A 24,116-nucleotide genomic window follows, 5' to 3' on the forward strand; every position below is an offset into this window, starting at 1 on the left:
ATGTGGGTTGGTCAAGTTGTTTACAGAAGACGTGGGCCTGGGGACACAGGTCATGCAGTGTGTCACATAAATGGGCGGTTGCTGTCTATCCTATGGCCAAACATTCTACTCTGCTAGATAAACTTGTTGCCAAACACAGGGAACATTTCTCTTTTTATCATGTGAAATTACAGAGCCTTGTGTGCAGCGCATGTTGGCCAGTTAATCACTTGTTACATGTGTTGACGTTTCTACTCCGAGTGACTTATTACGTGTGCATCTGACTTGGACCTCCTGGTGGATTGTCCACATGGCTCGTTGAATAGTTGTGTGGAGATACTAGAACCTGTTTTGTGTATAGGTTGAGAGCTTGGCATAAAAGGGCCACCGCTGCCTGTCCCTGGTGAAAATGAAAACAAGTGGTTTATTAAATGCGCTGAGCTTGTTTTTGTCAGAATTAAATAGCTGTTTGTTGTTCATTCAGGCTGCAATTTAATAGGTGTAATTTTGATTTAATCATAATGCCATACATGTAAAAACCAGGGCTACCACTTAATATCACAACTATCCCTAAAAAAATCCACCAGAACATTGTTGTACTGTATCATGGTCTACATCCCAATCTCAAGCCAGAAGCTGTGACTGTACTTTTCAGTTGTCAAGCGATGGTGAAAGTTGTACCCAGAAAATCAGTGGTCAGCAGAGTGCAAGGATGAGCAAACTTTATTTAACCCCAAATTAGGTCAAGGATTGTGTCTCTAGTTTTAAAGGCACAGGTTTAGGCAAATATGGACACGGGTTACTCATTAGAAAAACCACAATGGTTCTTACTGGCACATTCATATTACTCAGACCTCCCCTCAATTCTTGCGCGTATCAGCCAGTTTCATACTTTAGCTGCGAAATTAAAACCAAATAAATTCTTTTCATTATCTTGTTTGAAATACATTTTCTAGTATCTATGGATGATCAAACAAATTTCACTTAGCTCTCATCTAAAAGTTTTAAGTATTTGGGTATAGGAACACTGCTAGTCAAATGTTTTATATATCTATTTGTTAATTCTGTAATTGTGGCAGTAACTGTCAATAGTAGGTAGGAAATGTATATAAGCAAATAGACACCAATGAGCCAAAACATTATGATCACTCAGAGATGAAGCAAATAATGTTGATCATCTCGTAACAACAATTTATTGAAGGCGTGGGGGGGGGGGGGAGACTTTGGAGAACTTGATTACTTGGATATCAACAGTCACACTTCCTTTTTTTTTGTTTTACTTTTCAGGCTGGAGAAGGAAACTTGGTCATCAGCTCCTCTACTGACTACACACTCACTGTTTGGAAAGATCTGGAAAACAAGTCTGTACGTCAGTATAAGTCGCAGTCCGACCCCATCCATGCCTTTGACCTTTACGGTTCAGAGATTGTAACTGGGACAGTGGCTAACAAGATCGGGGTATACTCCATGGCAGACATCTCCCTGAGCCCCATTAGTAGCACAAAGCTGAGCTCGGAGAATTTCCGTGGCACCCTGACCAGCCTGGCAGTCCTACCCACCAAGAGGCTGCTGCTGCTGGGCTCTGAGAATGGCGCCATTCGGTTATTAGCTTAAATCAATGGCTCCCAGCTGCGCTGAACACTCTTACTGCTGACCTTCTAAGTGTATTATTCATGAACACACCAGGTTTCTGAGCTTTCTCTGTCCTCCTCCAGTGCTTGAGGTCAGTTGTACTGCAAGGGCAGTTGTCACTTCTGTTAAATTGTTCTTAAATGAGGCAGCACAAGTAGAGACATTGTATAAGCTTCATATCTACTGATTATTGGCACTCTTGTTTTTGGCACTGAATTTGATGGAGAGGAAATGTGTGCCACACTTTTGACATTTATCATGTACAGTAAATCCCATGATTTTTTTAAAAAAAGCCTATAGTTGTAAAGAAAGTATATAATGGCAAATCCTTACATATCTTGACAAGGTCATTTATTCTTTTGACTAGTTCAGTTATTCTCTTCATAAGAATGAATCATAAGATGTGCTCAGGAAGGTGGAACCAAACATGGTTCTTATGTAGTGTTTACACTTTCCAAATAGATCTTTAACAACACCAAATATACATGGACCTCATCTTTCATTTCCTTTGACATTAGAATAGATGGTTATGTAAGAAAACATGATCATCAAAATGCACTGATTTAAACTATGCAGTATTTGTAGACCAAGTCATTTGTTTATGTTCCATGTGAGTTGTTTCACAGCCGGTGGTTTATATATCATGAACAATAAAAGTACACTCGTCATTTTGACGACAGTCTTGGTGCACCTTCTCAGAGCGGCGATGCTTCAGTTGTCACCGCATCCAAAACTCAATTACTGACGCACAGCCTTTATCCTACTCTGCACAAGTATGGTCTGAATTGTAACATGTAGATTCTCACCCAGATTTTAAAGACAATGTTTTTATCCACTTATAAGTTACTTGAAGTTGCTTTGGGACTTTCTAAACTGTGTTTAGGGATTTTTGCTTGAGCAGTCAGAACCTGTAGCAGCATCATCCTAGGAGTGTATCTCAGCAAATGCCACTTTGGTGGGTTTGCCAGTTGTTACACTCACAACTTTCTAATTTCTGATGGGGGGGAAAAAGCTAACATAGGAACAGTCAATGCCAAGGTAACAGTTTTGTATTTTAATATTTATATGTAACTGCATATGAATATGTTGAGAAAATACCAACAAAAGATACAAATCAATAAACAATGTGGTTTAAAGCGTTCCTTATTGTGTAATGCAACTCTTTATACAGTAAAGATTTTTGTTCCTTAAATTCAGCTGTTTTTCATTAAACCTTTAACAAATCTAAAGATGCCTGGCAGCATCCCACGGTCAAACCTTTGCCCTTATGTATGATATGATTTTACCAGCATTATGTTGTAAAACAGTTTCTCTTTTCTTCTAATTACTCGTCCAAGGCTCTGAAAAATGCATTTTTGATAGTCTGGGATTTTTTTTTTTCTTTGTAAACCTGAAATGAAAACAATCATAAATTGATCAACTTTATTTTTAAAATGAAAGTTTATAGTTGCACATTGATAATTGGTCACAATTGATCCTATCTTTTTGAACATTTTAAGAGAGCTTCATGAGAATGTTTATTTATTAACTGGATTAATAAAAACCGCTTCCATGTTTTCTGTGTTGAAGTTGTTCTGTGTGATTCACCTGGGTTCGTCATGCCTTGCCTTCCAGTCTTGACTGAGTCACTAGAGCTCAGATTGAACAAAGTCCCCTCCTGTGTTTGCAGATGGAATATCATGTGATCTAGAAGATATCACCTTTTGTTTAGGATGAAATGTGACCAAATCAGCTGAATACATGTGCTTTGAAAGTGATTTAAAAATATCAACGGCAACAACATACGACCATAATTTCAGGACATAGCAGTCAAGTGTTGCTGAAGTGTTTTGGCAAAATGCTAGTGTGTCAAAGTCAGGGGTTTCAGGGAAATGCGGGCTTGTACTGTCCAACGTCAAATGTGTAACTCTGGAGTCATCAAGTTGCACTGTTGGCCCACCAGTTGGATTATTTGCACTTTTGCAATTAAGCTGTCATCCATCCTGTTCACAGATTGTTGTGTATGATCACCTGCCCACTGACATTTAGAGCATGTCAGGCTTCATGTTTAACCCTGGAAGAGTCTCAGAAGCTACATTTACAAACAAACAGTGGCATAAATAAGGCCCCAATCAATGTAAGTTGATATTTAACAGTTTGCTGAGTAAGTGCCAATCTTTTGCTCTCAGGAATTCTGCAATCCACAGTCGGTCGCTCCTTTTTTGGACAAGGCAGCAAGTTTTTTTTTTTCTAAGGTAAGATCAAATATATTTCAATTAATTTTCGGCAGTGCTATTGTACAACTGAATAATTTAAAGACTTTGTGGAATATTGTAAATATTACTTAATGGATTTTCATGCTTGTGTGAGGTCTGCAGTGGGGCTATGGCACTATACCAGTGAATACTAATGGCTTCTTTTTAAACATTAGAGCATTTTATATCAATGTGAATATAGAATGTCTGCAGACACCACAATGCACTAGTACTCAAAATTGTTCATGCAAAGAGAGTAGATATGTGTCCCTTAAAGTAGATACTCTATAACTGTTTTTGATTGATAAAACTGCAATATTAGGATGTAGTTCAAAGCAGCCCTGGTAACTGCTAAAAGCACACAGTTTGGCCTTTTACTGACATTGTAGGTGCACAGTCTACAGTGAGTATTATCTGTGTGTTAGGCACACTTCCAGATGATCTGGGCTCCTTTTCAGAGTGTGACTAAATAAAGCAAAAGTGTTTGAGACTGGCAGAAAATACACCAAAGAAACAACAAAGGTTAAACTTCAATGTTTTATGATTTCATTTGATTTTTACTAGCATCTAATTATGTCTTGAAAATGAAAGGTGAAAATATGCTCTTGAGAGGGATATTAATTTATTGCACAATATACTTGAGTTTTGAAAAAAGAAAGGTTTATTTATTGCTTCATAAAAGTGAGCAGGCCATTTTTCCGCTAACATAATTTCTGTATTTTATAGTAACGTAAAGGACATGGACCTCCGTCTGACACTCCTGTTGATCTATTTCTGCAGCCAAGGAGTCACTGTAAAGCACTGAATTTACTAATAAATTACACTTTAGATTATGATCGATAATTATAAACTGTGTAGATTATACAGTGTTTGTACAGATTAGCTATTTTATACTTTCTTGCTGCTCAACAGAATGCTGAGATGGCAGAAGACGAATCAATCCCCTTGGTGCCCATTCACCCCATTGAGGTTAGAGGCACAGAGCTGTTCTGGTAAACTGATTTAACACTTTGGAAAATGTGTTCTTGTACTTAACATTTTCCCTTCTGCCTTTAGAAAGCAGAAGAAAGTACAGCACAACCAAAACCTGCAGATTCCACACAAGTATCTGCAATTACAACAGCCATGACTAGGTGGCCCAACAGGAGCTCACTGGAGGAAGAACAAGATGAGGACTGTCTGTCTGCTGGCTGGAGCCGACAGTCAAGGGATATCATTGCCACTGCCATTCAGAAACTGGGTGTGCAACTGCTGCAGAACTTGGAGACAACACAAGAGCAACCAAATGTTATCATTTCTCCTTTGAGCATATCGCTAGCCCTCTCCCAACTGGCTTTAGGTATGCATGTCCTGCTGCAGCTTTTACTTAAGCAGCACGTTCTCTATACATGTCTACAGTGGTGGAAACTAAGTACATTTACTCAAGTGCTGTACTTAAGTGTAGTTTTGAGGTATCTGTACTTGAGTATCTTCATTTTCTGCTATTTCATACTTCAATTTCACTACATTTCAGAGAAGAATAATGTACTATATTCTCACTGCATTTATTTGATAACTTTATTTACTAGTAACTTTTCAGAATGAGGTTAATAAAACAATATATACATTATAATCACAAGATTTATTTATCCTTGGTGTAAAATTCACAAGCTACCCAGCAGTAATTCAAATTATAAACATATAAAATTGTTAAAACTAGTTTTGTCTTTACCAGCTGCAACATTAAATGTGATGTACAAAATAATACGGCAGTACTTATAATCAAATACTATGATGTACATCAATGTAAACTGTGCTATTTTAACTAATTTGTACTTTTGGTCTTTTAAGTATATTTTCTGCTAATACTTTTGTACTTTTACTTAAGTAACATTTTGAATGCCTGACTTGTACTTGTAAATCAGTATTTTTACACTGTAATATTGCTACTGCATGCTGTATTTCATAGTTATCTTGAGACTCTCACTGTACTCATTCATTTAATTATGGCAACCCCTCCTCCTCACAGGTGCAGTCAATGAGACAGAGGAGCTGCTGATGCACCATCTTTATGAAAACACTCTTCCCTGTTACCACCACTCTCTGCATAATATCCTAAAGCACCTCAGAAACAATGATCTACAAATCGCAACACGCATCTTCCTGCGCCAAGGTTACTGCCTAGAAGATCATTGTTTTTGTCTAAATCATTTTTAGCCATACTAAAAGTTGAGCCTACATAGTTCCTGCTGGCAGAAACATTATTTTCTTATACAGTAACTTCTCATCTTTTGGTAGTGCTGACCTAAAGAGCAGGTTCAAGAGTCTGAGAGAATGTGTGTTTTTATTGTGTGTTGTAGGTTTTGAGCCAAAGCAAGACTTTATCTATGAATCCCAGCAGTTCTATGACTCAGAGCCGGCAGTGCTGGAGAGCCTGCAGCAGATCAACGACTGGGTAGAGGAGGCAACACAAGGAAAAATGACTGACTTCCTGTCTGCTTTACCTCCCAATTTGCTTCTCATGCTCATTAATGCTGTCCATTTTAAAGGTAAATGAGAAGTGAAATGTCATCATATTATAATAGGATAGACTTCCTGGGAATACTGGGCTCCCAAAGAAACCTGTGAAAATAACCCGTGGAGGTTCCTGTGCGTGCATATTTTCCATTGTCACAAGCTGCCGTATGCTGGAGTTATGCTGCTGACTAAAAACCACTTTTCACTGTTTGCCACAGGAGAATGGAAAGCTCGATTTGACCCACGCTTTACTTCCAGAGGTGCATTTTACCTCGACGACAAGCACATGGTTGATGTTGAAGTGATGGAAGATGCCAAACATCCCTTGAGTTTATTTATTGATAATGAACTGGAGGCTCAGGTAAAATACTTTCACTTACCAAGCACACAGAAAGAATCTCAACCCCCTAGTGTTAACACTATTTCTTCTCCTTGTGCAGGTAGCGAGCTTTCCATTCCAGAGGTCCATGAGCATGTTGGTGGTCATGCCCATGTCCGGCCAGGTGAATGTTTCTTCACTCTCTGCTAAGCTGAATATCTCACACCTGTATGTTCATTTGCCCAAAGAGAGGGCTGTTCAAGTTAAAGTCCCCAAATTCAAACTGGAGTATGCTCAAGAGATGCAGGATGTTTTTACAAAATTAGGTAAGACCTTGTTATTTTCTGCAATCTTTGTTATGGTAGTTTTTGTTTAAAGTCACATACAAATGTTTGTTACTTGATGAAATTTTTAAACATACAACAGGCTAAAGGTAAAAACATATTCTATCCTCTGTGCTCTGTGTCAGGCCTTGGAGAGATGTTTTCCAGTCCAAACTTGGCTGAGATTGCAGATGGCCCCCTGCTGGTGTCCAGTGTGATGCACAAGTCCAGCATGGAGATAAATGAGGAGGGAGCGGAGGGTTCTGCAGCCACCACAGTTGTTATTTCACGTGCGTCCATGCCAGTTTTCCACCTCAGCCAACCCTTCTTCTTTGCCCTTATGGATGACGTGACTCAAATACCAATTTTCATGGGTGTCATCAATAACCCTAATCCTGGAGCTCCTATCTTGCAAAGAGGAGAATTTGGAAGCAATAATAAAATGGGATTCTCAGTTGACAAGAATCATGTTGGCTCATTTGGAGGCCCACCTAAGTAGACGCTAATACCCTACACAGCTGTCCCATGGAAACTCAGGACAAGACCTTTATGATTGTACAAATTAAGTGTACAATATCACCAGATCATAAATGGTGTGAAAACAGATGCTTCATTTAATTGTTTATTTCATTACAGAGGAGCCCAGTATTCAATTTAAATTTGATATTCTTTTAAAAATAATTACAGTCTGCATTAGATGACACATTCTGGTCAATGTTTATACCCATTGTAAAATTTCTGTAAACATAAATTTCCCAAGGTATCAACATATAAAGCCAAACTATTCTGGTATAATGCCAGATCATTACAACATCAGTGTGGGTGTGCAGTTGAATTTTTAAAGATGCAATCTAATGGGATAATAAATTAAATTGATCTGAACCACATGTCAAGGTTGTGAATTTATTTGCTTATCTTTTAATTTAAAAAAAGGGCAGTACCAAATCGTGTTTGCAAGTTGGTGCATTCACGAAACTGGGAAATGGAAACATGAGGGACAACAGTAGACATTAGGAGGCAATTTAATATTTTAATAAGCCAAATGTCTGTAATTTGTGGTTGTGGCTGATAATGTTGCCATTATTTCGTCTTTCTACAACACCGATTTTTTTGTGTCTGTGTTATAAAACAGAAGTGACCGACGTTCCTTTTTGTAAAAGTGATTTTTGTTGCTGTAGTTGTTTTTTTTTTGTTTGCTTGCTTGTTTGTTTTCCACAGTAACAGTGTTTTGGTCAGGCAAATTAAAGGAAAAGGTAGCGTGCAAAAGTTTGTCATAGATAGTCCATTGGTTATACAAATGGTGATTGGATGTATATTAGCTGAAAGACCATATCGAAAAACCACCCACTGTACCATTATTCCTATATAGTAACTTCGGAGATTAAGAGTCTAGTTTACTTCATTTCAAAATAAGTTAGTGGAGTCATGAAATCTGTTATTTCCCGATGGATTTGAACGCATCCGTAGTGCCTGACGGCAAGTTACGTTTGGCGCCGACCATGCTGCTGATCTCCGAGCAGTTTCACAGTGCTCGCCAGGCTGTTCGATTTACTGTGCTGACAGACAACAAACTGACGTCAGATCTGTAAACGGAAATGGAAGCAGGACATCCTTGGCGCGTTAGTACAAGTCATTGGCGCCACAGACACAATTCAGCAAGCCTCGTCAGGGCAGGACATTTGGAGTTGGTTGTGTGGTTAGCGTGAAATTATCTGTAAACTTGTTTTTGTTTAGCCAAATCACCTCTTAGCAGGCATGACGAAGCTGTCAGAGGGTGCGATAGAGGTAAGGTTCATCGTTGCAGTATAAGTTAGAACGTGTTCTAAAACGAAAACCAGACAAACGTTTGGTACTTTGTATAGTCTTTGTTCAGCTGGAATAATTAGCAGGTATTCATTTGCATCTCTAGCTACTGTTTGTTTGGATAAACTTCCCAGCTAGCTAGATAAAACTGTTGAATTCGCTTTGGGTAAAGAGTTCGTTTCCATCTACTTTTAGATGAAATGTTGTTAAATAAAAGAACCTGACAGCAAATGGCTTAAACTAACAGGCTTTTTGTGTTTACAGGCTCTCTCAAATGGCACCGGTTGCAACAACGCTGTTCTCCAATTAGTAGTGAGTAACAAACACTAGGATAATACAACCTGTCCCTTTGGTGACCTGTTTAACGTTGCTTCAATTTAGAGCTTGCAACGATTTCTCAGTGAAGCTATTAGTCTAGTCACAGAAAACACACTTGCTACTTTGATTAATATTCTAGCTTACTTCTCACAATTAAATGCCATTAGTCCAAATAAAGCTTCTTGTTCTCCACTACAGGTAAACTCATTAATCGTATAAGAGCCCTGCCCTCAGAATTTGTTTCCTCAAATAAATATAGTCAATTATTTTTCAGGATCATTTCAGGATATAGGTTGTCAAGTTAGAAACAGTGTTTTAATTTCTCACAGTATCACATCTTCACTGTCCTTGGCTTTTAGACAAGGCAGTTTGCTATGGATGACTTGGTGAATATTGCAGATGTTCTTTCCAGGACTGTCCCAGCCTCTTTTAACTGTGCAGTAATCTTCCCATTGGTTAATAAAAACAACTTCTCTCCATCTCTCATAAGTAACTACAGGCCTGTCCCACCTGCCCCTTTTGGGTAACTTTGTTCATAAAGCTTTCCTTAAACAGCTATTTAGATTTCCATACGATAACATCTTAGATGTATACCAGTCAGATTCTAGGTGAAATCACAGTGCTGAATCACCCAAATTATAGGTGTTAATTTAGATGTTAAGAAACTCCCAGTTCTTGTATTACTGGATCTTATAGCTGCTTTTGATACCACTGTTAATTAAATTTAAATTTGTATGTATGCTATGTGATGTCTTTGGTTTTTCTGTCTTTGTTTAGAAATGATCCTATATTAAAGACAATAGTTTCTGTGTATCTACTGACAAATTTGAATCAGAGTTCCACAAGGGACAATTCTTGGCCCAATACATTTATATGTTTTTATTGAACAATATCGTTAAGATGTGCAATCTATGCAGATGACCCAACTTTATATCTCTTTCTCCAAATGACAGTCTGGTAAATTGTATTATGGACAAATTATTGGATGGCAAGAAACTGAACAAGAATAAAACAGAAATTTGTATTGATGGTTACAAAATCAGTGGCAAGAAATGTACTCATCCCTCTCAATGCTCTTGCAAAGCCGGTGAGAAGTTCAGAAACCTGGGTGCTATTCCGGATCCTGACCTTAATTTTGAAAATAATATAACGAATATTACTACATCATTTTGTCATTGGAGAAATATATCGAGTAAAAATCTTTATCACAAACTGATTCAGAGAAACTAGTACATTTGTTTATTTCAGCAGACTAGTTACTGTAATGCTTTTTGACTTGGATAGTCAGAGCATTCAATAGGAAGACTTGGACTTGTTCAGAATTCAGCTTCTAGAGTTATTACTGTTTATCATCACTCCGATGCTTAAACTATTTCACAGGTTTCCAATTCAGTACACAATTTGCTTCAAAATCCTTCTGTTACTCTTATGGAGTTTTCACACTTGGTTCGTTCACACATCAAACTACCACTGTTTACAATGCACAGACATGCTAAGGGATCCCTTCAGTTTTCAGCTCTAACGAGAATAAGAACTGAGTCCTCTTTTAAATGTACTCGCAGTGTAAACACAATAAGAACTGAGTCCCCTATTTGTCTGTCCCCTTCTTACCCCACTTTAAGAGGACCGAGTTTGTTTCATGTAAAAGGGACCAAGTGTGAAAACACCCTTAAAGCCGTGGTTTAGCCTGGGTCACTTCAGAAAATGACCCAGTGACCCAGCTGCATCCTGACAAGACTGTATGAGAACGTGAGCTTGTGCAGAATATTATTTACCAAATAAACAAGGAACCAAGGTCGGTAATCACCTTGTGTACCTTTTTTTTTTTCTCCATACACCAAAGCTAAACTAGAGAAATGCTGTCGTAGGATCCAGAATCACACAATCAGACCAATGTATTGTTTTTGTGTAGGTTAAATAGTTTCACATATATTTGACCTTCCAGAACATTCGCAAGATTGATGGGGGAAATGGTCCAGCTCGCTTTCGGGTAATGATGAGTGATGGGCGGCACACTCTGTCCTGTAAGTTGTTCAGATCTTTGTTTTTATGTATTTGTTTGTAATGCCTCACTTATTCTCTGACCTCTGAACTCTTGAATCTGCTTTTGACACTCTGTCCTGTAAGTTGTTCAGATCCTTGTTTTTATGTATTTGTTTGGAATGCCTCACTTATTCTCTGACTGCTGAACTCTTGAATCTGCTTTTATTATTCAAAATACTGTAGCACACCTTTAATCGTAAGGTTGATGATTGACTGTTTTGCTGACTGCCCAAGCTATGTTCAGTGCGGCTAGCAGCACCAAAGTGAAGCTTATTGGTGTGGCTCTCTGGTTCCACTCACTCATTTACTCTGCAGCTTTCACATGAAGCCTGCAGAGCAGAGCGATACGTGTATGTAATAGAGGCCTGCGGGGATGCAGCACGGGTTGTTTCAGATCTGTAGCATTTAAAATCAAGTTTTAGTGGCAGTTTAAATCCCAGCTTTTTTTTTTGATCTGAAAATCATTGTTAAATTGTGATTTCAGTTTGAAAATGATTCCTCTTTCAGCCAGATCCATTAGAATTGCACGCCTTTGAGGTTATCAGTTTCTTCTATCGATGTTTTTCTGACAGCTGTGCATTGCAAAAAATTTGTCAAAGGAGGACGGGGTGCTGGCCTGGCAACCGCTATGAAAACCCAAAGAAGAAAAGTGGACATATTTACACATTTTCAGTACCACCATACATCAACTTTTTACTTATTGATGACCAAAGCGATGCATGAGCAAACGTCATATGTGAGAGACTGGAGTTCTGACACTAGTTAGCAAAGCACATTCAACGTAGCAGCCTCCCATGTTTAGTTTGGTGCTGAGCATAGCTGTTTCTGGTTAAAATGGCAAACAGCAGGGTTATACCAGCTACCTCCATTACTTAAACTGATGACAGGCCATAATGAAACTCGCTGCTACTTGTTATTTGTGTTCTTGCTGCAGGCAGTGGTGAAACATGCTTCAACACAACACTGTCTGCTCTTAGCCAAAGAGTGTTTGTGGTTAAAAAAAAAAAATCACTCTGTAACACCACTGAACAATCAAGGTGGACTGACAACTCCAGCAGGGTAAAACCATCAGCTGATCTCACATCAGTCAGAATCTCCTTGTTAAAGTTGTATTTATGTCATAGCAAGTCAAGCATATCAATATTCTGATTCAGGGCCTTCAGTATATGAAGCAAGTGCCAAAGTCAATGGGCTGTTGACGTGTAAATCCATGTTTGATATTTTCAGCTGCCATGCATACAGTATATTTATTCTTATCATTTATACTGAGCCTCTTGGAGGATGAAAAGTTCAACCTGTCACTAGGGAAGTGAATCGAGAACCAGTTCCACATTGTCCGATCCATTGTATGATTGTTTAGAAAACTCCTTATCTCCTTAATAGATATCATCTCATTAGAAAGTGCATGTTGCTGTGACATTTAAAAGGCAGTTGCAGTACAGGGAGGCAAGATAGTGTTGAATAGTGTGCATATGTAGCGATTTTTCTCTCTTTCAGTAGACACTGAATGTAGGATGGGCATAGGGTTGACGACTGTTTATAAGAGTGGTTATTCTCAAAAGACCGTAAGCGGGATGAAGCTGGGCTGCTCCTGCCTTTCTTCTCTCATCTCTCGACACCTTTGCAGCCTTCATGCTCTCCACCCAGCTGAACGTCATGGCAGAGGAGAACAAACTGGTCCCAAACTGCATCTGCGTTCTGAAGAGGCATGTGACCAATGTACTGAAGGATGGACGGTATGTGGTTTTTCTGTACAGTTAATCAAACAGCTTGGAGAGTCTCAAGTAACAAAATGTGTGTGTGTGTGTGTGTGTGTGTGTGTGCGCTAGTACAATATTTCTTAAACTTCAAACATTCACACAGCTGGAAGGATTCTTGGACAGCTAAACATGAGTTGATACTAAAGATGCACATACGGCTCCTATCTTTTTGGTATTGCCTTATTACAGACGGGTGGTAATCATTTTGGAAATCGATGTCATCAAGCCTGCTGAAGAGGTTACTGGGAGAATGGGTGACCCTACTCCTTATACCGAGGGTAAGGCTTTAAAACATTTCATAATAATAGTTGCTGCTTACTTGACGCACTGAATATGTTTCTGAAGGGAGAATGATATTTTGATATGTTGCACATAATTGCTTAGTGTGTTACTGCATTGCAGTACTAATGTCACATATTCCCTTGTAGGTCAGACTAAAGCCCCACAGGCAGCATCAAAGCCTGAAAGCCGCCCTCTGCAGCCACAAAATAGAAATGAAGGTGAGAGCAAGTTTTTATTTTAATTCTTGAACGTGGATTAAAATGGGTGAAAACATTCAGAATTCATCGTGTACAGAAAGAGTTTATCACCAGATGGCAGCGTTCCTCTACAGCTCTGTGTGCTGCAGTTGACCCACAGACTTACAGGCCACGGAGAAATTTTGACAACCCCACTGAGAAACACTTTCATTTTTAGCTTCTTTTCTCAAGAGAATTTTCACTATTATAAACACACAATTTTCATATGAATGCTTTGTATCATAAACTCAAATAACCATGAGCTCGTATTGATGGACAGCTGCCTTTGCCTGTGCGTGCATTTGGATGCACAGTAGAATACAACAAAAAAATACGCTGCAACACAGACTACCAGGAGAGAGTATATCAACTTTGTGAACAAACAGATTTATTTGTGAAGCACTGGCCTTTCTTCGTGTCAAAGATAAACAGTAAATCATAGCATAACAAATAACGTGGACCAGGAGAGACGTGCTGTCTGGCTGTCAGAAGGGTTTTGCTGTCTTGTAATGTTGGTCATAGCAGGTGTTCATCCCTCTGATCTGTCATGTGGGAACCGAGGCTGTGGCGTGCACCCTCCTCATCAGCACAGTCATTGTTCATTTCTCTGTATGCGACGCTTGATCTGGGGGTTAATTACCAGAAGTGCAGTGGTTGGCAAAGTGAGAGGACTTAAGTGAACACTTTGAACTCTAATCCTTGGTGTGATACGTACACAAATCAAATGTGCAGCACTTGTTCAAACGGAAAATCTCAGAGTCAGGCAGCACCGCTCTCCGGGGGAAGAGCAGCTCCAGTTTGTTATAGCATTTCACACTCTGCCCTGATTCTGTGAAATGTGAGTCATCCTTCTCACAAAAATGCTGGATCACACATCTCTAACAACTTGGTTTGACAAGATTTTTGTTTCCTGTTCGAGTCTTTTCCCTCGCTCGACTCAAGTTAGCGGTGTAAAAATGTATTAAGTCATTAGGTTTTTCTCTGATGAAACTTTCTCGTGAAGGGAGATAATTACGGTGATCACAGTTGCAATCCAAAGAAACTGGATTTTTGTGATTTGTCTCTGATGAATAATGTATGCGCCTCTCTCTTGACTCCTTTCCATCACTGCTCTTCATGGATCGTTTGTTTCTTCTTTCCTCCTACAGTGAACAATGCTTTCAATAGAGACTTTGGGAAGAAGACCCTGTCTGCTCTGCCCAGTACACCGGGGGGCAGCTCCAAAGTTGTGCCCATCGCTAGCCTCAACCCTTACCAGTCCAAGTGAGTGTTTGCCACTCAGTGGGAAGTGTCATGTCAAAATGTCACATTTGCCATGTACCAACACAATACTGCATACATGTACAAGAAAAACAACACAAATGTAATATCATGAACTCTTGTATAATTTAAAGCAATACTGTACAATAGCTTTGGTACAGATGCAACCTGTGTGAAGTTTCCTACTGTCGGTTGAGACTGAGAAATACTGAATCAGCTCTGAGAAGTGTGTTAGATTGTTTTTGTACTGGATTCTATAAGTAATCATTACATCTGTATTAGGGGTGTAACGATTATACAAATCCACGAATTGGTTCAGACCTCTTTTTTTGATTGGGGAGGGGGTGAATAAGAAAAAATGGTGAAAAAATTCCTGTGTTTTATTAAATTGCAAACAATTTAAGCACTAAAAACTATGAACCGTGTAAATGTAAAATGGTTTTGTCAAATTACTAAAGTCAGCGGTGGCTGCAGGTTAGGGTTGGGGGCCAGGTGGTATCACGGAAATTTTTTATTTATTTTTTACATAGATACTATCATGATTTTTGGTGATAGTTACACCCCTAATCTGTATGGAGCCAAACCCATAAATACTGTCTAAATATCAGCTGATATTAGGTGCATCCCAAGTCTCTTATATGCATTGACATTTCTTTCACTTAGGTCTTTTCCTTGTGTCATAGTCCGACCCACATAGGATGCGAGGAAATAATGAGAGAAGAAAGGAATCAAGGAACATGTTTTTATAAATGGTGCTTCTTCTGAAGCATCCAATTACCATCTGATTTCTGATAAAGGGGTGTGTCGGTTTATAAAAGACTTCTGCGAGGGATACTCTTATGTGTCCTTGCTCATGGCACACTGGAATGACTTCTAGGTTGAGTGAGGACTGAGGAGCTAGAAACGGAGACTTGAGACGTAGACATGTATGTATTATGTACAGTGTATGATGGCCATGATATGCTAACCCCTGGACATAGGAATAAAGCTTAACCTCTCACACTAAGGTGGCATATTTGAAACATATTAAAGCTCCAAACACTGCTTGAGGTTGTATGACGGCGATATTCGCTCAGTAATTGATTACCATGAACCTGCGCACAGAGTTCCCTGCAGACCTCCCTCTTTCATGCTATTAATCCAGGATAAGACCCCAAACCTCCCAAATAATAACAACCTGCAGTTATTGTGGCAGCTACCCCCTTAAACCCTCAGATGTTACCGTACTGAGAAACATTTATAAACCAGTACACTCTGGCTCTTTGAGGAAGTGTTAAATTTTGGCTGAAATAACCAATGAAAGCTGTGTCACTGGACACTTAAGACCATATTTGTTTTGCACAGTATTTAGTTGACATAAGATGACAAAAAAATAACACACCACTTCTCCCAGAAAATTGTTGCAATCACAAATTCTTTGGTATTCTCGTGTTTATTTCATTTGTTTGCATTAGAACAACATAAAAAAGCCACATCTGATCCATTCCACACAGAACTCCGAACATGGACTGGACAGAATTATTTACACTTTTCACATTCATCAGAAATAGTTGTATTCCAAGCAGGTGATGCCCCTTTAATTTGTAATGAAACTCACCTGTAGCAACTAACAGGTGCTGGTGACATAGAAATCACACTGGGAACCAGTTAAAATGGAGAAAGGTTGATTCAACCTTTGTGTCATGTGGACCACACTGAGCATAGAGAGAAGAAAGAAGAGCAAAGACGATGAGGAGGATTTGAGAACCACAATAGTGGAACATGATAAGGGACACTATGGTAGGAGACAGTTCTTCTGGGAAAATGTCCTGTGGACAGATGAGACTAAAATAGAGCTTTTTGGTCGAGCACATCATTCTGTTTTCAGAAAACAAAATGAGGCCTTCAAAGAAAAGAACACATCCCTACAGTCAAACACAGTGGAGGTTCACTGATGTGTTGGGGTTGATTTGCTGCTTCAGCCACTGGATGTCTTGACTGTGTGTATGGCTTTATGAAATCTGAAGACCACCAATGAATTCTGGGGCCCAATGTAGGGCCCAGTGTCAGAAAGCTGGGTCTCTGTCAGAGGTCATGAGTGGTCCATAGTTCTAGTAGAGAGGTGTAAGAAACTCACTGATGGTTACAGAAAGCAACTGATTTCAGGTGTGCTATCAAATATTAAAGTGGGGGTGTCATTAATTCTGTCCAGTCTATTTCAGGAGAACAAAATGCAACAGTAACTGAGGTCACTGTCTACCTATAAATGGGTGACGAATGAAAGGAAAACCCAACAAAGTGTGTCAGTCAGGTGCTGTGCCACCAGAACAGCTTCAGTGCACTTTGACATTGACTCTCCAAGTCTCTGAACTCTACTGGAGGGGTGAACACTAACTTTTGATTTACACTAAACTCAAAAAAGCCAGCAAAAAACAGAACATACTGTTACCCGATTTTTGATATATTTATAAATGGAAATCTGGAATTGCGGTACTGCATGTATTCAATGTCAGGTTGTCTCTCTTTCAGGACATGACCGCACATGCACGGTGCACAGCAAAAGAGACAAAAGTGTGTGTTTTGGCTGCATTTATACAAAGTCCTTTCCACAGGGCTGTGCAGAGGTCTAGCTGTTTATTTGTGCTTTAGAACGTAACCACCTTGAAGCAATCACAAAATGTTTTAATTCTTTAACTCGCTGCTTTCACTGTTGCTCCCTCTCGTCTTCATTCACCTTCGAGCTCTCTCAACCATTGCCGCTTCGCTCTCTCTCTCTCATGAACCTCCAGCCCCCTATTCTTCCTTGTCCCGTTTATACAGGAGGTGGGTCAAACTCATCTTGGCAAAAATACAACCTCTCATGGAGGTTTCGAGGGTCGGACTCGGCACTGCCGGTTGAAAACTGCCCCAATACTCTCGCATTAAATGTTCAGTGTAAAGGGGGCTCGTGAAAAGCCTGTTGCCGAGGAGGCAAGTTCACGTTGTCATTCATCAAAGGGCCAACAGAGGGCAGATTATTAAGAAACAGTTGAATGAATGAATTATTGCATGTACACGGTTGCATTCTGGGTCCATGAGGTGCTCTAAAAATAAACATTGACAGTGATAGCCTTGTCTCTGCCTTGTAGGTGGACCATCCGTGCTCGTGTAACCAACAAGAGCACCATCCGCACATGGAGTAACTCTCGTGGTGAAGGCAAACTTTTCTCCATGGAGATTGTGGATGAGAGCGTGAGTGTTGATGTTGTCCCATTGTTTATTTTCATGTAAACAAACTGCAAGATCTTGGAAGTCCTGTAACCGTGCCTGACCTATTTTAAATATTAAGCAGATTTCATGTTTCATTATAGGGAGAAATACGTGTGACTGGTTTCAACCAAGAAGTGGACAAGTTCTACAGCCTGATTGAGGTTGGAAAGGTGAGATGCTCCTCCAAATACTCAAGCAACTTGCCAAAACTGCATTTCACTCTGCTGTTAAAGACAGATTTGGCTACAGACTGCCCTAACAACAGCTGTCAGTACTTTGAATAAGAACCACAGAGACTGAATGAGTAACCTGGCTGCACTGTACCCATACAATAAGCAGCTTATCTGCTCGGTTTGCCCCTACTGTTAGAAGTCGTATTCTGTTTGCACCATCTAGTCAGGTGAAATGCTCCATAGATCTCTTAACATGGGCTTCATCCGTCTGTATGGGCCAGGTTTACTATGTCTCCAAGGGCTCCTTGAAGATTGCCAACAAGCAGTACACATCAGTGAAGAATGACTACGAGATGACGCTCAATGGAGAGTCCACAGTCATCCCCTGTGAAGACACCTGTGACGTTCCCATGATGCAGTATGACTTTGTCTCTATTGGTGACTTGGAGAACAGAGACAAAGATTCTATCATTGGTAAGGACCACAAGTAATGATTTACACCAGCATTTCTGAACCCAGCCTGCATCATGAAACCCTCACATGATGATATTTATGCCTCTGCCGGCAGCATTCTGTTCTTGGGTTGTCTGCCCATCTGATTCTTGTGAACATGATATCCAAGTTTATTTTTTTTCAGGTTGCAGACCTCTTGGCACAACTTATTAAATGTTGTTAATTATTACAAGCGCTCATAGATATTTATAGAGTGGAGTGAACTGTCAACTATGAACCCTACAAAATACAATCTAACAGAAGGACTGGCTGAATACAAGATGTACGATGTTTTCTAAATCCTACAGCCCCCAACAGGTTAAAATAAATGGTGGAGGAATTGGCTTATTTGGTTTGTTATCCCTGTGGATGGCTTAAAGTATTTTTAATAGGCAATAAGGAAAGTTTTTCCTTCTAGTTGAAGCCATTTTTCTTCCTTCCAACCTAACCCACCTCCTAAACAAAGTCTTATCTTACTGTATAGAACATCATATACAAGCAGCTGGTTAGACAAAAACTCCGATATGCCGGTACGTTTTAATAGAGCACTTAGAAATGAAAGAATAGATGGTGAACTGGCATTATTTTACCCATATGTGAACAGATTTTGCATTACTTGAGATTGTGATTTAAACTTTTCCTATGAAGCCTGTAAAGTACTACAGTACTGCACACTATAACTCAGAATCTGGCTGTCAGCACCTCAAAGGCAGAGCTTGAAGCTCAGTTTGTTCTTATGTTGCATTGTTGTGGTTGGATGATCCTTCTAATATGAGCTGTTCCTTTGTTTTTTCTATTTGAATGGTGGCCATGTTTTGCCAACCCATTTTATGAGATGTCATTTTTGTTGTTGTCTTCTGCATTCTGAGTTGTAAACCAGTGTGCAGAGAGCAGAGTTGTGTGCAGAGGGGGGCGATAACACCACTGTCCCTAAGTGACTGTATTGTGCCCCAAAGTACAGATGGCTGATGTTTCTCTTTTATATTCCTGGTATGTAACCGATGTTTAGAGCCCTGCTCCTACTGAGGTGTTCCCATGCACCCAATATTAAGCCATCATTGGCAGCAGCTAGGGTTTGCAGAGAAAAGTAGAGCCACATATGCTGGGTGGTTGAGTTCATTACAATATGCAAGAGAAAAGTGGTATTAATAATACTCATGACAGTAATAGCCTGTAGTGCAGATTGACTTTTGGGCAGAGCCAATGAGCACCTGCTGTCATAGGTATAATGAAGTAATAATAAGGAGCCTGCTTGTAATTCCTTTAATGAAGACTGTAGCCTGTACTGCTGGTTGAGTAATTTCTACCTTTAAAATTTCTTAACTCAGTGGAATTGGGGGTTTATAGGTGGTGAGTAATGTCGCCAGCCCCAACTTGAGCGCCTTGGTTGTGCATCTGTTGTGCTTAATTGCATTAGTCAACAAAGTATGCTTGCTAAGTGCATTTGTAGAAATAATTAAAGCCTGTTTCATGGATTCTCTGCCACATTATGGAAGTCAGCACTTCATACAGGCCAGTGACCTCACGCCTGAATTAAAAATAATAAAATAAATACAATTTGAATAAATCACTTGGTTCCCAAGAGCCAGTTTGTGCTGAAACCATGCAACATAGTGACCTGTGGTTGTAAACGCCATTATGAATATTCATGATATGTATATGTGGGGTGGTAAAATAATGTGTCCTCTTCTAACACTGATTTGTTTTGTTTTTTTATGACAGATGTGATCGGAGTGTGCAAGAGTGTGGACGAGATTACCCACTTAACAACAAAATCGAACAGGGAGGTGTCCAAGAGGACACTCAGTCTGATAGACATGTCTGGGAAGGTGGTGACAGTCACACTGTGGGGCGAGGAAGTGAGTAGAGACATTAGATTAGGGAGGAACAATTGTTTTTGATCTCTGTCTCACATGACTGATTCTCCCATGCTTTCTTTATCAGTGAGGTGCCTTGCATCAGACTAAGCGCTCCCTTTTCCTCGCTAAGCTGCGTTAACTAATAACCACAAAGTGATTTATTTCTCGCATTTCTGCCTCAACTGCTATTCTGCGCTAGACGTATAGGGCAGGCAGCACAGAGTTTGAAAAATAGTTGGACTACACAGAATATCTTTCACCATGTCAGAGATGTTGGATTTGTTTTTAAATCAGTCTTCTGGTCACGTGATGTAACGCATTCCTGATAACACAGCTTGGCGAGGAAAAGGGAGCGCACAGTTTGCTGCAAGGCATCTCCATGCTAATCTTAACGTGGCAGAATCATTGTCACTTGAGTGAGATCGCACAGACGTCCGAACCGCAGCTGAAGATTGATCATACAGCCTTACTGAATATTAGATGGACAATAAAATGCAGGTGTTGTCTGGAGCTTTTTAAAAGGCTGGTAGAAATCAATACCAGCACCATAATGCAAGGCCATTCTTATTGTGACGGTTAAACTTTATTTTCAGATCACTTGTCTTACCAGTTGTTAATCATCATCTGAGAACTCTTTGAGTAGAGATAAATTTTGAAATTGTCTATCCCTAATGCCTTTTTAATTTGCTTTAGGAGACCATTATGTTTGAGTGAATGAAGCTGAACTAAAGCACACATTCAGGGAGTGAACACAATGACAAGCAGCAATACAAAAAGCAATAAATGCTTCCGTCGTGAGGCTTATAATATTCAGTTTTAGTGATACGGTATGAGAAAGGTGTTAAAATTCAAAAGCTTGTTCAATATATTTGCTGATCACTGCTCAACAGTTAAAAGCCAAAGACATTTAACAATGTGTGCAGTGCTTAATGGAGGTGGAAATCATTTACTAAATGCCCTGTCACGGGGTGATGAAGTAACTGTGTTCCTGCAGTTGAGTTTTACCTGTGGCTCAGAGGGACTGCGCTGTGTTCACCACCATTTCTTTTTTCCTGACAAGTAGCGCAGCAATCCCTGTTTGTTTGTTTGTTTGACAGATCCCCCTTTTCCAGAGGGACTTGTTGAGGTACACAAGATGTATAGTTTAGAAAGAACAATGGCAATGCCGAACAGCAAGTATTAGATATTTTCTCCTTCCTCTGAAGGCTTTTCTGTTGCCCTCTTATTTATCCTCAGTTGGTGTTCTCAGGTTTTATTGCAAAGAATTCTGAAAAACCATGAATCTGGAATTCAGTAATCAAAATATTTTAAAACAAGTAATTTGGGAACTGAACTAATATGTTTTGTTCATAGCTTGTGACCAAATAAAGAAACTAAATGACAGTCCCATCAGCCCCAACCGTAGCACTGTGTTCAGTGCTAGTTAGTAAATGTTAACATCTTAAACTAAGATGGTAACTCGGGCTGCGTGTCAGATCTCTTGTATGATTACTCATCATGTCCCAAGACACTTGTATCTGCTCTAACGAGTGAGGAGACAGGAGCGAGGATACATGAGAGCATCCTTTGTGAAAGTCTTTTGTGTACCCACATGCCCCTTTTATCATTTGGTGATGCTTCTGATGAAGGATCAGAGGAAAGGATGTCTCATGTCTTTAAATATTTCTATTTATACTCTCTCCTTGCATTTTCTCCTTGCAACTTTTTCTCACAACCATAAGTGGGTGGGACTAAGACACAAGGAAAAGACGCAAATGAAGGAAACTGTATATATAGGAGACTTGGGATGTACCCATGGTTAACACTACACCTGCTAATCATCAGCCTTTAGCTCAAAGCAATGCTGTACCAGAGGATAAGCTTGCAGAATGATTAGCATGGCTGTAAATTGTTAATTTAGTCCAACAACCTTGATGTGCAATCCGGATAGATACGTAGAACAAGAATGTTCTAATGAGTGTCTGCCTTGTGTCCATCTCTGCTTCTTTGTGTAGGCAGAAAAGTTTGATGGCTCTGGACAGCCCATTGTAGCCATTAAGGGGGCGAAACTTTCAGACTTTGGAGGCCGGTCCCTCTCTGCATCCTTCAGCAGCACACTGATGATCAACCCAGACATCCCTGAGGCATATAAGCTCAGAGGCTGGTAAGTGAGCCTGGGGTTCACAGATAATAGGGTGCAGAAAATTGCTTATCCCTTAACAATTGTGTACTCATGACAGAGTGCTTTTACAGCAGGTAAAAAACATTGTATATATTTAACACCATAGAGATTTTTCTTATTTATTTCACCCTCTGGAAGCAAAATTTTTACATGCAAGTGTTACTGTTTGAATTGAAAAAGTTTATGGATTTAAACGGCACATTTTCATTTCCCAAGTTGTGAGAGTGCATGCTCTGGTTCCCATTATCAAGATTAGCTTTCCCCCATTAGCCGCCGTGTGGGGGGTGCTTCAGTGAAGCATTACAAATAAATGGAAGTCGTACTTAATCTGTGGAAATGTGCTTTTTACTCGTCTAATCGCCTTTCGAGCTGAAATGACATTTCGACTCGTATCAGTAAAATTATATTGATTGTAGCATTTCTTTTTTTCTTGATGGGTATGTGTGGCTTTGTAGTCCACGTGTTTTTCTGTTGCGCACACACAAAGAATGGCCGACCTCTTTGTCTTTATAAACAAAGCATTTATCTGTGTACATGTAATCAATCATGCATATTGCACTAGAGTTGAATTTATTAGAAGTGCTGCAGCCAAATCCAGATTTATATCATAGTACACTCAGACAATTAAAAATGTGACTATTCCTTGAAGGTTTTCTGTGCTTCTCTAGAGAAACATTTAAATCTTAAGCTTTCATCCTCTCTTTGGGTTTATATGCCAGTTCTTTGATTCGTCATTTCCTAAAATGTTCCTCTCCCTGGTGTGTAACATGACCAGAAGTAAGTGTGCACTTTGTTTTTCTTTGTGCCAGAGGTGTGAATACAAATATGTATTTATTTTTAATCCAAGACATCACTTAGTCAGCATGTGGTGTCAAGCGTTATAGAACCACTGTTACATTGCTCTAGGAAGCGCAACAGATCGGGACATACATGGTTGATAGATGAGGCAGCGCAGAGCTCCCATAGGCTGAAGGCAGGCTGACACTTAACCTCACTTCAGAGATGTGGTACACTGATATGTCTTGCATATAAATCCTTCTTAAGCAGGCCGCGTCTGTTCCTCCTCTCTGACATGAAGGCAAATGTCTGTATTTGTGAGTGGAGATCGATTCTATGGAAAGGGTTTCATCTATTCATGTGCCAGTGCCTGGTCTGCACTGGGAAGTAAAAGGTGGTAAACAGTCAAATTTTACTTTGCCATGCATCCAGTGCCGTCTTTCCCTTACCTTGAAAAATGTGAGTACTTTTACTTGATCAGAGGACCTGATCTGCATAATCAGAGCAGTGAAATATGACTTTGTGTTGCAAGTGATAAAGATGCAAAATATGCTTTAGCAGCAGCTTTTAGTTTCCCAGAATAATATTTCATTTCTCAAAATGCCAACCACTGTGAAGTACTGTTAAGATTTTTGTAACACGATTATATTTATGTAGCAATAAATATTCTGTTATTAGGTGTTCGGCTTTCTTTTTACCTGTACAAGTCCCAGCTTGTTAATCAGGCTTCCTCATTCCTGC

General features: G+C 39.6%; 3 protein-coding genes across 3 annotated transcripts in view; all 3 read left to right on the forward strand.

Annotated features, from left to right (window-relative positions):
- The window catches only part of wdr81 (WD repeat domain 81), a 14,772-nt gene extending 12,021 nt beyond the window's left edge, over positions 1-2,751 (forward strand). Inside the window, exon 12 of the mRNA XM_020614838.1 lies at positions 1,267-2,751. Within this exon, the coding sequence (XP_020470494.1) occupies positions 1,267-1,593 (327 nt within the window). The 3' untranslated portion in view covers positions 1,594-2,751. The remainder of the gene's footprint in view (positions 1-1,266) is intronic.
- A 2,219-nt stretch (positions 2,752-4,970) lies between these two features.
- On the forward strand, positions 4,971-7,864 carry serpinf2b (serpin peptidase inhibitor, clade F (alpha-2 antiplasmin, pigment epithelium derived factor), member 2b). Its single transcript, XM_020614864.1, has 6 exons — positions 4,971-5,184; positions 5,854-5,997; positions 6,185-6,373; positions 6,560-6,702; positions 6,782-6,986; positions 7,130-7,864. The coding sequence occupies exons 1-6, from the start codon at positions 4,971-4,973 to the stop codon at positions 7,480-7,482; spliced, it is 1,248 nt and encodes a 415-aa protein (XP_020470520.1). The 3' UTR covers positions 7,483-7,864.
- Positions 7,865-8,600: 736 nt separating this feature from the next.
- Positions 8,601-24,116, forward strand: part of rpa1 (replication protein A1) — a 31,998-nt gene continuing 16,482 nt past the window's right edge. Inside the window, exons 1-12 of the mRNA XM_020614882.1 lie at positions 8,601-8,768; positions 9,051-9,098; positions 11,050-11,128; positions 12,775-12,883; positions 13,097-13,185; positions 13,336-13,407; positions 14,574-14,688; positions 17,793-17,895; positions 18,015-18,083; positions 18,368-18,560; positions 20,301-20,437; positions 22,432-22,580. Coding sequence (XP_020470538.1) covers positions 8,739-8,768; positions 9,051-9,098; positions 11,050-11,128; positions 12,775-12,883; positions 13,097-13,185; positions 13,336-13,407; positions 14,574-14,688; positions 17,793-17,895; positions 18,015-18,083; positions 18,368-18,560; positions 20,301-20,437; positions 22,432-22,580 — 1,193 coding nt within the window. The 5' untranslated portion in view covers positions 8,601-8,738. The remainder of the gene's footprint in view (positions 8,769-9,050; positions 9,099-11,049; positions 11,129-12,774; positions 12,884-13,096; positions 13,186-13,335; positions 13,408-14,573; positions 14,689-17,792; positions 17,896-18,014; positions 18,084-18,367; positions 18,561-20,300; positions 20,438-22,431; positions 22,581-24,116) is intronic.

Source organism: Monopterus albus, unplaced genomic scaffold (genome assembly GCF_001952655.1).
Source record: "Monopterus albus unplaced genomic scaffold, M_albus_1.0 scaffold152.1, whole genome shotgun sequence".
In the NCBI taxonomy this organism is placed as follows: domain Eukaryota; kingdom Metazoa; phylum Chordata; class Actinopteri; order Synbranchiformes; family Synbranchidae; genus Monopterus; species Monopterus albus.